The 17580-nt window shown below is 41.5% G+C and overlaps 1 protein-coding gene across 7 annotated transcripts in view; it reads left to right on the top strand.

Moving 5' to 3' along the window:
- Positions 1-17580, top strand: part of LOC127526323 (NACHT, LRR and PYD domains-containing protein 3-like) — a 61279-nt gene that overhangs the window by 18724 nt on the left and 24975 nt on the right. For 3 of the 7 annotated variants that reach the window (XM_051921602.1, XM_051921601.1, XM_051921600.1), the window contains exons 3-4: positions 635-811; positions 6957-7133. The exons of 1 other annotated variant lie outside the window; for it this stretch is intronic. In XM_051921602.1, coding sequence (XP_051777562.1) covers positions 635-811; positions 6957-7133 — 354 coding nt within the window. The remainder of the gene's footprint in view (positions 1-634; positions 812-6956; positions 7134-17580) is intronic. 3 more of the 7 variants (XM_051921605.1, XM_051921604.1, XM_051921603.1) reach the window with 2 other exon arrangements.

Raw genomic sequence — 17580 nt, 5'->3', positions numbered from 1 at the left:
GGTACCATCACAGTAGACAATCCTAGCTGTACTGAATCACTCAGGTAAATACAAGACACATCGGGACGACAGCAAGAAAAGTGAAAAAGTATCACCAAAAAAATAAAAACAAATAAAAGCAGAGACTCCATAACTCTTCAGTGACACATATATCCTTTTATTTCTGTTCAGAAAATGAACCCATGATTAAAAATTAATAACAACAAATAAAAAAACTTCAACAAAGACGGAGACAAACAGACCTGCTGCTGGTCACCACTAGAGCTGCCAGTCCTGAGTGGTAAATGACAGACCAGAATTCCAGTTTGTCCTCCTCACCCCATGGTCACCTGTGACAAGTCCATCTGGTCACCTGAGTGCAGGACGCCATCAGTCTCATGTCTGTGACGTTCTTATCCAGTGTTGATGTCCACATGTCAGTCTGAACGACTTGGCAACAGTCAGTCCAGCGTGAAGGCAGGAGACCCTGTCAGGTATATAGTGCCTTACTTTATAAGAATGTCAGTGGTCTCGTGTTCACACTGCACTTCAGTGAAAAGTCAGAATACAAGTGGCCATTGAACCTTTGTGTTGTTTGTCCTTCTGTCTGTTTGTCTCTCCTCATGTCCTCACTTCTCTCTCTTCTTCTCCACAGCCTGTCTAGTTGTGGTCTCACCTCCAGATGTTGCTCAGCTCTCTCCTCAGCTCTTTGTGCTCCACACTCACGACTTACTGAACTGAACCTGAGCAAGAACAAGGACATGGAGGATTCAGGAGTGGAACAGCTGTGTGAGGTGCTGAGGAGTGAAAACTGCAAATTAGAGAAACTGAAGTAAGTGAACAACAAGTGTGTGTGTGTGTGTGTGTGTGTGTGTGTGTGTGTGTGTGTGTGTGTGTGTGTGTGTGTGTGTGTGTGTGTGTGTGTGTGTGTGTGTGTGTGTTTAAGTGTGTGTCTCATGAATTTTATTTCTTCTCACATTATGGCTCTGACTTTTCCACTCTCACAACACAAACGCTGTGTTTAATCAGGACAGACTGCAGTGTCCCTTATGGACAGACAGATGGACGTGAGGTGACACAACTGCAGATTTCCTTTAATAATTCAATTCATAAAGACAGCATTGTGACCCTGAGCCCCTCCACCACACTGGTCACTCTCCTCATCCTCTCTATCCAGACTGTTGTTTTATTTCTTGTCCCACAAGCCCACGCTGTCCATTCTTTATTTTAATCTTGTACTTGTTCCTGTCCTCCATTGTCACTTTCCCCCTTACACTCCTCTGATGTCCCCAATAAAGTTTATTAAAAGTCACTAAAATAGAATAAGGAGGAGAAACACAGTCAGTGTGAAAAGAAGAGCCAACTAAAGTGACAGAAGACAAAGAGGACTGGACAGCTAGAGCTGGACTGAAGTGACAGATAAGGACAAGAAGAATAGAATAGCAAAGATAAGGAGAGACAAGAGAAGGAGATGAACAGAATGAAGAAAAGGACAAATAAAAGAGGAGGACAAGGCAGAGGATAAGGAGAAGGAGAGAGAGGAGAACAGACAGAGGAACAGGAGGAAAGGTGGATAGCAGCAGGAGAAATGACCAGCCAGCCATACACAGAAAGAGAAGGTCACAGGGAAGAGAGGATTAGGACTGAAGGCAGTGTGGTCAGTAAGGTGGGAGACACAGGAAGTGACCGCCATTATAGCCAAGTGGACTGAACAGGCCGACATCATTCTACAAGACATGACCCCCAGGTCTACACAGGACATCGACATATATCTGTCAGTGGGCTTAGTGACCGACAGGTGGACACACACATCATGTGCAGTAGACGTCAGAGACACTGAGAGAATTCTGGGAAGGTGACCTCAGTGGGCATCTCAGTGAGATACTCCAGTGTGAGGAGTGGCGCCCTCTTGTGTTTGTAACTCACACTTGTGTCTCTTGTGGGACATTAAAACAAGAATCTCACCACATGATCAGTGTAGGCTGTCACATGACTTTCTCAATAATCCAGTATATAGCGCCTTTTTGATATTTTTATACACACATAGGCATTAGCACAAAACAACTGCTAAGAACAACAAGGACAAACTTGGGTTCAAGCCTGGCCGAGACAAAGAACTGGGAGTACTAGAAAAAGGCTGAGCACAGCTTGAAGAAAAAAAGCAGGGAGGACAGAGAAAGATCTGAGACAAGCTTGGGACAGTTCTGTGCACGTGGCTATATGACAAGTGACAACTAGTAACCCACAACAAGAAGAAAATGTAAAGTTGCTCAACCTGCCTGACATACCACCTGGACCAGCCAATAGCAGATAAAAAAGACCACCAGACATTTACAAAGCTGCTGTTCACTTCTACTACACCACATTAGGGGTGACTCAGGACAAAGTGACACCATGTGACTGCACTTTCATGACATTTCCTATCCATTAAGTCATGAAGAAAAGGATATTGTAATTGTAATTATTGTGATGATATATAGTGGGGGTTGTAGAAGAGTAAAAGAGAGATGAAGCAGAGAAATCTGAATTGAAATAGTAGTCAGAAGTGTGTAAGGGAGTGATAGGGGCATTTGTGGGAGTGAAGTTGTGTGACAGAACAACGTTGAGCAGATTGATGGCCTTTTGAGTTGGTGTGTTTTGATGTAGGGAGAAAGAAGAGTGAGAAAGTCTGCAGCAGGAGGACTGACCAGGTGGATGTTCAGGTCCCTGGTGTTTAAAAGAGGGCTGCTGGAGGATGATAAATAACAACACTGTTAATGTTAATTGGATAGGAGACAGTAATTGCTTTGTACTCAAAGACTGCTTAGTTGTATGGCAAGCCAAATTAACATTTAGAGATATTTCAAAATGAATTTATATATTTTAAAACACAATTTACTTTTTAAGATATCTGAAACTCATTTTGAGATAACTTAAAATAAGTTCCTTAATATTTGACATATTTCAATGCATTTCAAGAAACCTTACATGCATTTTCATTGATCTTAAATTGACCATGTATGCATTTCAAGATATCCCAAAGTCACTTTCTGTAAAATTGTCTATTCTTTCAAAGTGACATCCTGTCTATTATACAATATCTTGTAATGTATTTGAGGTATCTGAAAATGGACAGGAAGATGATTTGAAATATCTGGAAATGTATTTCACATATCTTTAATTGTATTGTAGATAGTTGAAAATGCTCTTCTGATACCTCAGAATACTGTAAGTTAATGTCTTTTTAAAGCTATCTCAAATTGTATTTGAGATATCTTGAAATAGATGCATTTTCAGATACAGTATCTTTAATTCATTATGAGATATTTTAAATGCACTTCCAGATATCCTGAAATGTTAATTTGGCTTGCCATATGGGAAGTTATTTTACGATATCTCAAAATATAATTAATATATTAAAAAGCATTTAAGATATCTTGAAATTCACTTTTATTTGAAACACCTAAAATACATTTTTAGACATCACAAATGAATTTCACTATATCTTTAGATAGATAGATAGATAGATAGATAGATAGATAGATAGATAGATAGATAGATAGATAGATAGATAGATAGATAGATAGATAGATAGATAGATAGATAGATAGATAGATAGAACTTTGCTTGTCCCCAGGGGATATTTAGCAATAGAGATGATTGAATATAACACAAGGGGAATTACAGTAATGATATGTGAAAATATTAAATGAGAGACAGCCCTGGTCAGAGTCACCAATGACCTCCTGATGGCTGCTGACCAGGGCTCTCCATCACTCCTTATCCTCCTGGACCTCACAGCTGCATTCGATACGGTAGATCATAATATTCTCCTTCATCATCTTCACTATATAAATGGACTTTCTGGCATTGCTTTAGAGTGGTTTGAGTCCTATCTTACAGATAGGGCTGAGTATGTGGCCTTGGGAGATGCTAAATCTCATACCTGCACTGTCACTTGTGGAGTCCCACAAGTATCAGTCCTTGGGCCAACCCTCTTTAATATCTACATGCTACCCCTGGGTCACATCATCCACAAGCATGGAGTTTCATTCCATTGCAATGCCGATGATAAGCAGCTCTACAGTATGTGAGACTGGATTCAACTTCTCTTACACCTCCATCAACTCTTTCTTCTTGCTTGGATGAGATTGAGGTCTGGATGTCCAAGAACATCCTCAAGCTGAACAGCACCAAAACTGAAGCTCTTTTAATTGGCACCCCCCATCAACTTCGTTCCTCTGTAAATTTTATTTCCTTTTCTGACCGTACCATTACCCTCTGTCCTTCTGTTACAAATCTGGGTGTCAAGTTAGACTCCCATCTGTCATTTGATACACATTTCCATCACCTTTGTCTCTGAAATATAGCCAAACTCTGTCCCTACCTTTCCCTCTGTGATGCTGAAAAGCTGGTTCATGCCTTTGTCTCCTCCAGGCTGGACTATTGTAATGCACTCCTCATTGGGATACCCAACAAGAGCCTTCAAAAGCTCCAACAAATTCAAAATAGTGCTGCAAGAATCCTGATGAGGGTGCGGAAATATGAACACATTTCACCAATCCTTCGGTCACTTCATTGGCTCCCTATCCACCTCCGTATCGAATACAAACTCTGTTTGTTTACTCACCAGTGTATTCATGAAAATGCTACACAATATCTCGAGGAACTCCCAATACTACAATCTACTACAAGAAACCTCCGTTTTACAAATACCTACCACCTTTGCCACCCCTGTGACCAAACTTCGTACAATGGGTGACTGAGCCTTTGCAGCCGCTACTCCACGGCTCTGGAATGTTCTACCAGAGAGCCTGAGAACACAGCAGATTGTGGGCTGTTTTAAAAAACAGCTAAAGACATTTCTATTTAGGAAAGCTTATTAACAAGAACGCTATAATTATTGTTGTTTATCTCTGTTTTTATCTTGCTTTGCTTTTGTTTAAACTTTTTATGTTTGCACTTTGAGATTTACTGCTACTGTAAAGTGCCCTATAAATAAAATGCATTATTAGATAGATAGATAGATAGATAGATAGATAGATAGATAGATAGATAGATAGATAGATAGATAGATAGATAGATAGATAGATAGATAGATAGATAGATTTTTGGTGCCCTATTATGGTGGACACTTTGCAAGCAGCAACAAGATTAATTTTAATTTTAAAATCCATCCATCCATCCATCCATCCATCCATCCATCCATCATCCAACCTGCTATATCCAAACATAGGGTCACAGGGTTCTGCTGGAGCCAATCCCAGCCAACACAGGGCGCAAGGCAGGAAACAAACCCCGGGCAGGGCACCAGCCTGCTGCAGTTGAATGCCACTATTTAATTATTATTATAATGTTTTAAAGCCCCTTATCATACAATAGACACCCAAACGTTTTAAGCATCATAGACTAAAGTCCCATCTGAGCCCCGAAGCTTAAACTTCTTTATTTTCGTAGTAGTTCCACCTGTATATATAATAGAAATTAATAGGCAAAGTGAAATACATAGAAATATAAAGAAATAATAAACAAAAAGACAGAAACTACTTTTAACCTGATAATGAAGAAAATTAAAAATAGGTAAAAAGTAAAGTTATATTAAACTTTCTATAAAGTGATAGATAAATGTAATGGTAAACATATATAATGGACATAATTAAGGACACCCATCCATTATCCAACCCGCTGAATCCGAACACAGGGTCACGGGGGTCTGCTGGAGCCAATCCCAGCCAACACAGGGCACAAGGCAGGAACCAATCCCGGGCAGGGTGCCAACCCACCGCAGGACACACACAAACACACCCACACACACTAGGGCCAATTTAGAATCGCCAATCCACCTAACCTGCATGTCTTTGGACTGTGGGAGGAAACCGGAGCGCCCGGAGGAAACCCACACAGACAACATGCAAACTCCACGCAGGGAGGACCCAGGAAGCGAACCCAGGTCCCCAGGTCTCCCAACTGCGAGGCAGCAGCACTACCCACTGCTCCACCGTGCCGCCAAATTAAGGACAATACACATAATCCAAACAAACAATATTGGTCTGCTGATATGGTGACTGGAGGACAGACCTGCACAAGTTGCTTTGTAATGTCGGGGCACCAACTGGGTGTCCCCCTTTAATGAAGTCAAATGAAACAAAACAAAAGTGGACGCGATGGCCTCAACAAACACACCTTTTCAACCCAATAGACAAATTTTCTTTGCAGTTGTGTGAACACGATGGCGCTTGCTTCATGTCGAGTTTCCAGGTCCAACAGCAGACTCCATACTCTGGTGGTCAGCAGCTTTTCAAGAGTCCCACCCAGAAGGACAGGGGCAGCTCTGGGCACTGCAGCTGAGTCAGTTCCCCTCATTTGGTTTCTTCTCAGAGCTGCAGGTGCATAAGAGAGACAGTCAGTGTGTCCCTTGACTTAAATTCAACAGTTTTTATGGTATAACCTAACATTTTATATTATGTTTTAAATTGCTCCTGTACATTACTTCGTCAATTAAAATGTTGTGTCAACATAAACCCCTAAATGCTTTTCAGAGGTCTCTTCCTGTAGCTCAGTGTCTCCTATTTTCTATTTATAATTGACTGTACTGAATCACTCAGGTGAGTAGAAGATGCATCTGGATGACAGCAAGTAAAGTGAAAAAGTATCACCAAAATAATAAAAACAAATAAAAGTGGAGACTCCATAACACTTCAGTGACATATATATTCCTTTATTCCTCAGTCTCATGTCTGTGATGTTCTTATCCAGTGTTGATGTCCACATGTCAGTCTGAATGACTTGGCACCAGTCAGTCCAGCGTGAAGGCAGGAGACCCTGTCAGGTATATAGCGCCTTACTTTATAAGAATGGCATTGGTCTCGTGTTCACACTGCACTTCAGTGAAAAGTCAGAATACAAGTGGCCATTGAACATTTGTGTTGTTTGTCCTTCTGTCTGTCTGTCTGTCTGTGTCTCCTCATGTCCTCACTTCTCTCTCTTCTTCTCCACAGCCTGTCTAAATGTTGTCTCACCTCCAGATGTTGCTCAGCTCTCTGCTCAGCTCTTTCTTCTCCACACTCACGACTGACTGAACTGAACCTGAGAGAAAACAACAAAATGGAGGATTCAGGAGTGGATCAGCTGTGTGAGGGGCTGAGGAGTGAAAACTGCAAATTAGAGAAACTGAAGTAAGTGAACAACAAGTGTGTGTGTGTGTGTCTGTGTGTCTGTGTGTGTGTGTGTGTGTGTGTGTGTGTTTGTGCATGTGTGTGTCATGAATTTTATTTCTTGTCACATTATCACTCTGACTTTTCCACTCCCACAACACAAACGCTGTGTTTAATCAGGACAGACTGCAGTGTCCCTTATGGACAGACAGATGGACGTGAGGTGACACAACTGCAGATTTCCTTTAATAATTCAATTCATAAAGACAGCATTGTGACCCTGAGCCCCTCCACCACACTGGTCACTCTCCTCATCCTCTCTGTCCAGACTGTTGTTTTATTTTGTGTCCCACAAGCCCACGCTGTCCATTCTTTATTTTAATCTCGTACTTGTTCCTGTCCTCCATTGTCACTTCTCCCCTTTCACTCCTCTGATGTCCTCACTAAAGTTTGTAAAAATCACAAAAATAGAATAAGGAGGAGAAACACAGTCAGTGTGAGGAGAAGAGACGACTAAAGTGACAGAAGACAAAGAGGAGTGGACAGCTAGAGCTGGACTGGAGTGACAGATAAGGACAAGGAGAATAGAAGAGCAAAGATAAGAAGAGACAAGAGAAGGAGATGAACAGAGAGAAGAAAAGGACGAATAAAAGAGGAGGACAAGGCAGAGGAACAGGAGGAAAGGTGGACAGCAGCAGTAGAAATGACCAGCCAGCCATACACAGAAAGAGAAGGTCACAGGGAGGAGAGGAATAGGACTGAAGGCAGTGTGGACAGTAAGGTGGGAGACACAGGAAGTGACCGCCATTATAGCCAAGTGGACTGAACAGGCCGACATCATTCTACAAGACATGACCCCCAGGTCTACACAGGACATCGACATATATCTGTCAGTGGGCTTAGTGACCGACAGGTGGACACACACATCATGTGCAGTAGACGTCAGAGACACTAAGAGGATTCTGGGAAGGTGACCTCAGTGGGCGTGTCAGTGAAATACTCTAGTGTGAGGAGTGGCGCCCTCTTGTGTTTGTAACTCACACTTGTGTCTCTTGTGGGACATTAAAACAAGAATCTCACCACATGATCAGTGTAGGCTGTCACATGACTTTCTCAATAATCCAGTATATAGCGCCTTTTTGATATTTTTACACACACATGTTCTTCACTGATGTCATCACAGGTCCAAACCCTCTGCCTCACAAATCCTTCTTTTGTCAGTTCAGTCAGTCAGGGTCTTCCTCAATGCCAGCAGACAATCAAACAGTCGACTGGAGATGTGAATAACTTGACGTCTCTAAGGACACCTGTCACACTAGTCCTGTGCTCCACTGGTCACTCTGGTCACTGCGTGATTCTCTTTACTACTAAATACAAAGCTGTGTGGTGACACATGTCAGGGGTCAGTGGTTGTGTGCAGGTTTTAAATTAAAATGGTGGACTCAGAGGGGCGTAGGTGGATGTGGTCGTGTGGGGGAGCAGAGCAGCCCTGGAGTGTTGGTGGTGAATTGGCGGAGCGCACTTTACACCTGCAGACACGTGTGGTTCAGCCAGTGCCTCATTAGTGTTCTGGGGTGTGGAATTAGACACCTGCACCCCAGTGAGTTTAAAATGAGAAAAATCAAAAGATGGAAACGGAGGTTAAATGCGAAATAAAGTAAATGTAGAATCTTGGCTGAGCTGAAGGAGTGGAGCAGAAGTCAAGATGTGGCCCTGAGAAGAGTGAGCGCACAGCACTCAAGAGGCAAGGTCAAAACCTATTGTGTGCCTAACAGCACTGAGTGGGCTTCTGCTGAATGCTGAGGAATAGCGTCAGGAGAAAGGAGAACAACTCACAAGGTACCCTACAGAAGGCCATGGGATGTTGTTGGGAACACAAGCAGAGTTTGAGGTCTTCAGTGGTGACCTGCTAAGGCAAAAGCCAATCTGAAGGATGACTGCCCTTGCTGGTGGTCTCTCTTCTTGCTGAGGAGAACTTAAATGGTAAGCAAAGGAGATGTCAGCTTTAGAGAAAGCTCTTGTTGTTTTTAATGGACTGATCCTCCAGTGATTGTTCCCTCATTTTATTTATGGATTTTTTATTGACTGCTTACTGTGATTTTAATCTCCACCAAAGAACACTGTTTGTATCTGGGAATATTTATTTATTTATCTTTATTTATTTATTTATTAACTTCTTGAAGAGGCAGTGCTCTTTATTTTTGTTTGAACACTTTTTTTTGTTTTTAAATCAGATTACTAAGCACTTTGCCAACTAGTCTTAGATAGATAGATAGATAGATAGATAGATAGATAGATAGATAGATAGATAGATAGATAGATAGATAGATAGATAGATAGATAGATAGATAGATAGATAGATAGATAGATAGATAGATAGATAGATAGATATTTAATTGATCCCAATGGAATTTCAAGTACCCATAGCAGCCAAGAGTTATACCAAGTTAAATACAGACATTCACTTACACACTAAACAAATAACAAATGCTGTATAAATAACACAATCACAGTACACTGGGTTTGTAATCTTACAGTCCAACTCAGGTAATGTAGATGGTGCACACAGTAATGTCAGTGCAGTGAGAATTGTGCAAATAATGACTACTACCAAAGTGACAAGTGGCATCTGATATTAAAGTGACAAATACTAAAGTAACTTAACATTAAAGTAAAATAAAACAAAGTGACATGACATATGCTGATAGGATGACATGTTTAAAGTGACCCATAACAAATGAAAAAAACCAAAATGTTATACAGTATTGAGCAGGTAGTGAGATATCAGATGTGGTGCACAGCTAATACAGTCAATACAGCTTAGGAGGAGAGAAGGAGTATCAGGCCCAGAACTAAACCACTGTCCCACGCCGGTTAGGAAGAGTTAAAGAGTTTAATGGCTCTGAGGACAAAAAATATCTTCTATCTGTCCATATGGCAGTCCTGTGATAGCTGCCAAACACTAAACAAACTCCTCTAATTAATTATGGTGGTGTATAGTGGGTGATGTTCATTGTCCATAACAGATAGCAGCTTGCATAGTGTCCTCCTTTCTACCACCATCACCAGAGTCCTATTCCATGCCAACCACAGACCCTGCTCACCTGATCAGCTTGTCAATACGCTCAGCATCTCTCTTCTTCAAGCTAACTACACGCCACAGCGTAAAAGAGAGTACTGGCAACCACTGACTGATAGAGCAACTGTATGAGTTTCTTACATTCGTATGTTAAAGGAGCTCAGCCTCCTCAAAAAACAGAGCCAGCTTTGCCCCTTCCTGCACAGAGCCTTTGTGTCCTCTGACCAGTCCAGCCAGTCATCCAACTGCACTCTAAGGTATATATACTGTAGGTCTTCACCCACTCCACATCAACCCCTTTAATGCAGACAGGTCTCAGTGGTGGTCTAGACCTACAGTAGTCCACAACCATCTCCTTAGTTTTGAAAGTTTTCAACAGCAGTTGGTTTGACCAACACCATCCCACAAAGTAATTTACCAGATCCCTGTACTCATTCTCCTGTTCACCCCTGACACATCCCACGATAGCAGTGTCATCTGAGAACTTCTGTATGTGGCACATCTCTGAGTTGTAACTAAAGTCCCATATGTTCAGGGTGAAGAGGAAAGGGGAAAGAACAATCACCCGTGGAGCTCCTTTTCTACTTATTACAGTCTGTGCAGTTCTCAGTTCTGACAAACTAAGATCTACCAGTGAGGTAATCTGTAATCCAGTTCACCAGTTGTGAGTCCAGTCCAATACTGGACAGCTTGTAGGAAAAGTCAAAGAACATGACTCTCACAGCACTGCATCCTTTGTCCAGATGCTAGTGGGTCCTGTGGAGAAGGTAGAGAATGGCATCATCCACACCCACCTTCTCTTGATAGGCAAACTGCGGGGGGTCTAGTGTGTGAATCACCTGTGGTCTGAGGAGATAAAGAAATAGTCACTCCAGGGTCTTCATGATATGGGATGTTAAGGCCACAGGCTTGAAGTTATTGAGTTTACTGGATCTCACTTTCTTGGGAATCAGGATGAGACATGAGTTTTTCCACAGTGTTGAGACCCTCCCCAGTCACAGGCTCAGGCTGAAGATCCGCTGAAAGGGTTCTGCCAGTTCAGCAGCACAGGCCCTAAGAAGTCTTGGGCACATCTTATCTGGGCCAGCTGTCTTTCTGGGGCACAGCCTTCTCAGTTCTCCTCTAACCTCATCAGCACTGATGGTATGAGAAACAGGGGGAGGAGAAGCAGAGGGGCTGTTGGCACATTCTGATGTGCTGCCATGCTGGTAGGGGGAGAGGGCTATATGATCTATACTGGCATCTTTGGGGTGGGGTGGGTGAGTAGCTCCACATGGTCCCCTGCTGTACAGCTGCTTCTTTGCTTAAAAACTGAGATGGTCGTCACACCATCCCTTAACGCCCTGATGTTATTTTGCTGCAGGTTATGCTCTTTCTTCTTCCTGTCTTCTACTTAGCCTCCATTAGTTGAACCTTAAGTTCCTTCTGTACACTCCTCAGCTCTGCCTGCTCCTTGTTTTTGAAAGCTCTTTTCTTCTTGTAAGAAAGCCCTTAACATCACTGGTAATCCAGGGCTTATTATTAGCTAAGCATCTTATAGTTTTAACAGGAGTAATAGTGTCACCCATACAGAAGTTCAGATACTCTGTCACTCAGTTTGTAATCCCCTCAATATCCTCTCCATGTGGTTCCTGCAGAACACTCCAGTCAGTTGACTCAACACAATCCGTATGAGCATTTTCACCTTCAGGAGACCATTTCCTGAAGGAGCGTTTAGTTGTGGGTTGTCTTTGAATCTGAGGCTTGTACTGAGGCTGTAGGTACATCAGATTGGGGTCAGATTTACCCATCGGGGGAGGGGAGTCACTTGTTAAACATCCCTCACGTTTGCATACAGAAGGTCAATTGTCCTGTTCTTTCTGGTGGGACAATCAACATACTGAAAGAAGGAAGTCAGAGTTGAGTCCAGTGTAGTATGATTGAACTCACAAGAAATGGCAATGAAAGATTCAGGGTGTTGCGTCTGAAGTCTCATGGTGATTAAGAGTAAGATGTTACATGGTGGACGACATAAACAATGACTATGATAGCATGAGAAAACTCCCTGGGCATGTAGCATTGATGGACACTCACCGCTTACAGTTCAATGTTCCAACAGCAGATTGTTTCCTTAACTGTTACATGCCCTGGGTTACACCATCTGATATTAATAAATACTACTAGTCCCCCACCTTTGCTTTTGCCACAGCGTTTAGGGTCCCTGTCAGCTCCTATTGATTGTGACCCCAGAACGTCCAAACTCGCAACGTGGTTAGCCACATCTCCATCAGACACCACAAACTCAGTGGAAAATTTGGCAATAGAGACAGTCATCAAGTCCAAGTTCAAGGTACGGCCTTTCAGAGGCTTACCTGGAACAGGCAGGTGAAAGCATAGACTTCCCAGGACCCCGCTCCGCTGTATCGTCTCCAGTCGAGACCGAAAATGGGAGCAAATGTGCAAGTGATGCAGGTCACAATAGCTTGTCGATTCCAGAAGATCACTTGAAACTGGAAATGGCCTTGCAGTCCACACTGTCATCTATTCATTGTGAGCAGTTAGCATTGGCTGCAACAGGGATTTCCTTTTCACCTGCGGAGCACGAAAGCCGAAACGAGTTGTCTGAAATGAAGGTAATAATCGCTACAATGGCCACGGCCGTAAATGAGCTCAAGAAAGACATTCAGAAAGATATAAAGAATATATATAAAGATATAAAGAAAGAAATAAATGGTTTGCTCAAGACAAGCGAGAAGCTGCGGATGGAGCTGTGGCAGTATAATAAAGACTTGGAGAAATGTGTATATAATCACTCTGATGCAGCCTTTAAAGGTATGCTGGAAAAAATTGAGGAGCACATTCAGGAAAATGCGTCTAAACTGAGAGAACTTGGCGATCAGCCGGAAGACGTTAAGCACATATTCATGACTTGAATTGAAACAGCCGAACATCTGGCATTTACTGCTGATGGAAAAGCTACAGCTGTGAATTCTGAATGCAAAAAACTCGGAGACAGACTTGCTGCTCTGAAAGATGGATGCAGAAGGAATAATATTAGAATTAAAGGTCTACCTGACAATCATGAAAGTCCAAACCCACTGAAATTCGTAACTGAACTATTCTCAAAAATAATTGGAGAGGACTTTAAATCAAACACTGAGATAGCAGCAGCTTACCGCATATGTGAATCAAATACCTCTAAACGTAGGACTCTTGTCATTCGCTTCGAGAAATTACAATCTAAATTTAATGTAATGTCAGTTCTCAGACAGAAACAAGAGAATATATCTGAAAATAACCACATTCTTATTTTCCCAGATTTCTCACCCTCAACAACTGCTAAACGTGTTGCTTTTTACAACATTAAAAAGCAGTTACGGAAAGCCGATATCAGATACAGCCTCTTGTATCCTGCCAAACTGAAAGTGAATATTCAAGACAAGCATTACATCTTCACCACTACGGTGGAAGCAGAAAAAGAGTTAAGAAAGCTGATCTTGAAACTTTTTTGAAATACGATCGTGAGTCGCATCCTGTCATGGCAAGAATTACCTGCTGTCTGATCCACTTGCAATGATATTGGTACCATAATTCTACATGTTTATTGTTATTATTGCATTAGGGTTTATTATGCTTATCCAGGGCCACTTTTTAAAACCATTCCCTGGGTTTACTATTTTACTATTTCAAGACTATTGAAGATTATATTTTATGCTTATAGTATTTAGACTGTCTTGGCAATAGATATCTCAATTTTAATCTTCAAACGCTGCTGCTGGGGGGCTTGTTTTGTTTTGGACATGCTCGATCTCTAGGTATGTCAGAGGACTGGGACTTTGTGAAGTGGGGTCCAGCCTCAAGTGGGGAGGCAAAATGGGGGGTGGGGGGACTAGGGGAGGAGAGAAAGAGAGCAACCTATCTCTAATCTATCCTTTAAATCCTTATAATTATAATTACCAATGTAAAAAATAGGCTGTATGGCAATAACTCCTGGGAAAACTGGAAATTAATGTCATAGCTGTCTCACTTTCAGTTAAGACTACAAAATGACATCAAAAATTCAGAATCAACTTCTACAAGATGGGACAGTTAACTTTGTGAGCTGGAATGTTAAAGGCCTGAATCATAAATTAAAGAGAAAGAAAATATGCTCTCACCTAACAGGTCTAAACGCTAACATAGTATTTTTACAGGAGACCCACTTATTAAGCAAGGATCAGTTCTGGCTGCACAGAGACTGGACTGGCCAAATGTTCCATTCCAGCTTTACAAAGAAAACTAGAGGTGTGGGAATTCTCATACATAGAACAGTCTCATTTGTAGTATCAGTTGTAGTATTGGATCCTGAAGGGAGATATGTGATTGTTATTGGCAATTTATTTAACTGTAAAATGATTTTGATAAATGTTTATGCACCAAATGTGGATGATAGGGAATTCATGCAAAATGTATTTACACCCTTTCCTAATGTGAAGACTGAAAAAATTATAATGGCTGGGGACTTTAATTGTGTTTTACAGTAAATCCAGACTTAGATAGGTTTCCTGTCACAGGGGTGATGACATCTAACACTGCAAAGACAATTACACAGTTTGTAACTGACCACAACCTATCAGACCCCTAGAGATTTCTAAACCCAAACTCAAGAAAATATTCCTTCTACTCACCAGTGCATCATTGCTACTCAAGAACTGATTATTTCTTTGTAGATAACAATTCCTTGCTTACGTTTAAATCTTGTAAGTACGACGTTATTGTTATTTCCGACCATGCCCCTTTGATCTTGAAGCTAAAATCATTATGCCCCACATACTCATCTCACAGATGGCAGCTTAACCCACTTTTATTAGCAGATGAGAACTATACAGAATTTATATCCAAACAAATCAGTTTTTTCTAGAGACAAATACATCTTCAGAGTTCTCTACAGGAATACTCTGGGAAACTCTAAAGGCATTCTTAAGAGGACAGATTATCTCATATTTTTCCCACAGAAAAAAACTGGAAACCAAGAAGGTTTCAGAACTAATCAATGAAATTACTAGAATAGATCAAGAACGTGCCAGGTGTCCAAGTGAGGCTCTTCATAGAAAAAGAACCAAAGAAACTGAACAACTCATTTTTAAATCAAGACATCATTACTATGAACATGGAGAGAAAGCTAATAAGCTCTTAGCTCAACAAATCCACAAACAAGAAGTTTGCAATGCAATCCCAGAAATCACCAACACGAACAGAGACAAAATCATTGACCATAAAAATATGAAACCCACACATTTAGAGACTACTATAAATCCTTATATTCTACTGAGTTTAAAGAAGACAAGATACAATCTAATGTATTTCTGGATACATTACAGATACCACAAATAGATACTTTTAGTGTGGAGAAACTGGATAAACCTCTGGCGCTATCAGAATTACTAGATGCTATAAAGTCACTTCAGAGTGGGAAAGCAGCAGGCCCTGATGTTAAGATACTCTTCAAAGTCCTAGCTAGAAGGATGAAGAAAGAGCTGCCTTTGGTAATATCACAAGATCAAACTGGATTTATTAAAGGCTGACACTTAGCTTCCCATCTTTGATGCCTGTGTAAGCTTGACGCTATATAGTGCCTGACCCGACACAGATTGACACGGAGGCACGTATACAATAAAATAAACTATTTACTTTCTTCCCCTGTGGGCACACGTCTTCCCCGTGACCCACAGGTAATACACAGTCCCAGCATTAATCACACCAGTACAACAAGCACTTTTCTCTCTTTGGCACCACCACTCCTCCCAAGCAACCTTGTCATCTTCCACCCGACTCTGGCCCTGAGTAGTGGCTGCAGGCTCTTTTTGTAGCCCTCTTGGAAGTGCTCCGTGTGGTAATTGGCCTAATTAGGCTGCACTTCCGGCTGTGGCTACATTCCAGCACACAGAGGCTCGTTAAGCCGTGCAGCTCCTCCGGGTGGTGGCCTGAGTCCTGAAGTCCCACACCTGTGGCCCTGATGTAACCCAGGAGGGCTGCCACCATGCGTTCCGGGGGACGTAGAGTGCATCCCATGGCTGCTTCCCCAGATCCAGTTTTGAAGGGGTGTCCTGGCCAGGCATGGGACCCGGCCGCCCGTCACACCTGTTTAATGTAATATATTCACCCACAAAGTCAAACACCCCAGAGATATTATTATTGTTGGATGCAGAAAAAGCATTTGATATGGTGGAATGGAATTACTTTTTCACTACATTAGAGAAATTTGGGTTTGGACTGAACATCTGTGCATGGATCAAACTACTGTATACCAATCCAGAAGCTTCAGTTTGTAATAACAACATTTGCTCAGACTACTTTAAAATAGAACGTAGTACCAGACAAGGATGCCCCTTGTCACCACTGCTTTTTGCAATCGCCATTGAGCCACTGGCAGTTCACTGTTGAAATGCTTATGAAAAAACAGAAAATTTCTCTATATGCAGATGATATGGTACTGTATGTATCAGACCCACAAAATACTGTGCCTGTAGTCCTAACAGCACTTATAGAATTTCAAAAGATTTCTGGTCTCAGAATTAATTTGAATAAAAGTGTGCTCTTCCCAGTGAATTCTCAAGCACACAATATTAGTTTGGACACCTTCCCTTTCATCATTGCAGATCAGTTTAAATACCTAGGGGTAAACATCACAAGTAAACATAAGCTCTTTATCAACAAAATTTCGCCATCTGTATGGAAAAATTATGCAAGACTTTGCATAGATGGTCAACCCTTCATCTCACTCTAGCTGGAAAAATTAACATTGTTAAGATCCATCTTAAGCTTCTCTTTTTATTTCAAAACATTCCAATATACAACAATAAATAATTTTTAAGCAATGAGATTCAACCATAGCCACATTTATTTGGAATTTAAAACATCCATGTATCCAAGCGACCCTACAAAGACCTAAGGCAGACCTAAGGCAGAAGGGGGAATGGCTCTACCTAACTTTCAGTTTTATTACTGGGCAGCAAACATACAAACTATTAAAACCTGGACATGGACACAAATAGTCCGCAACAGAAATAAAATCCTGCAGTATTTCTTTAAATTCCCTGCTTTGTGCCCCAATAAATGCAAGTTATCAACAATATACTAATAACCCAATTGTGCTTCCCTCACTCAGAATATGAAACCAATGTAGGAAGCATTTTAACACAGAGAACCTTTTATCTGTCGCACCTCTGCATGACAACCACTTTTTTCCACCCTCTCAAATGTGCGCAGTTTTTAATATCTGGAAATCATTCAGGATTAAATCACTTAGAGATCTGTACATAGACAACGTCTTTGCATCCTATGAACAATTACACTCCAAATCTAACTTTCCAGCAAACCATTTATTTCACTGTCTTCATATTAGAAACTTTGTTAAACAGGACCTGCCTG

Source organism: Erpetoichthys calabaricus (genome assembly GCF_900747795.2).
Source record: "Erpetoichthys calabaricus chromosome 1 unlocalized genomic scaffold, fErpCal1.3 SUPER_1_unloc_1, whole genome shotgun sequence".
NCBI classification, from domain to species: Eukaryota; Metazoa; Chordata; class Cladistia; order Polypteriformes; family Polypteridae; genus Erpetoichthys; species Erpetoichthys calabaricus.
This window is presented reverse-complemented; position numbering and strand designations above follow the sequence as displayed.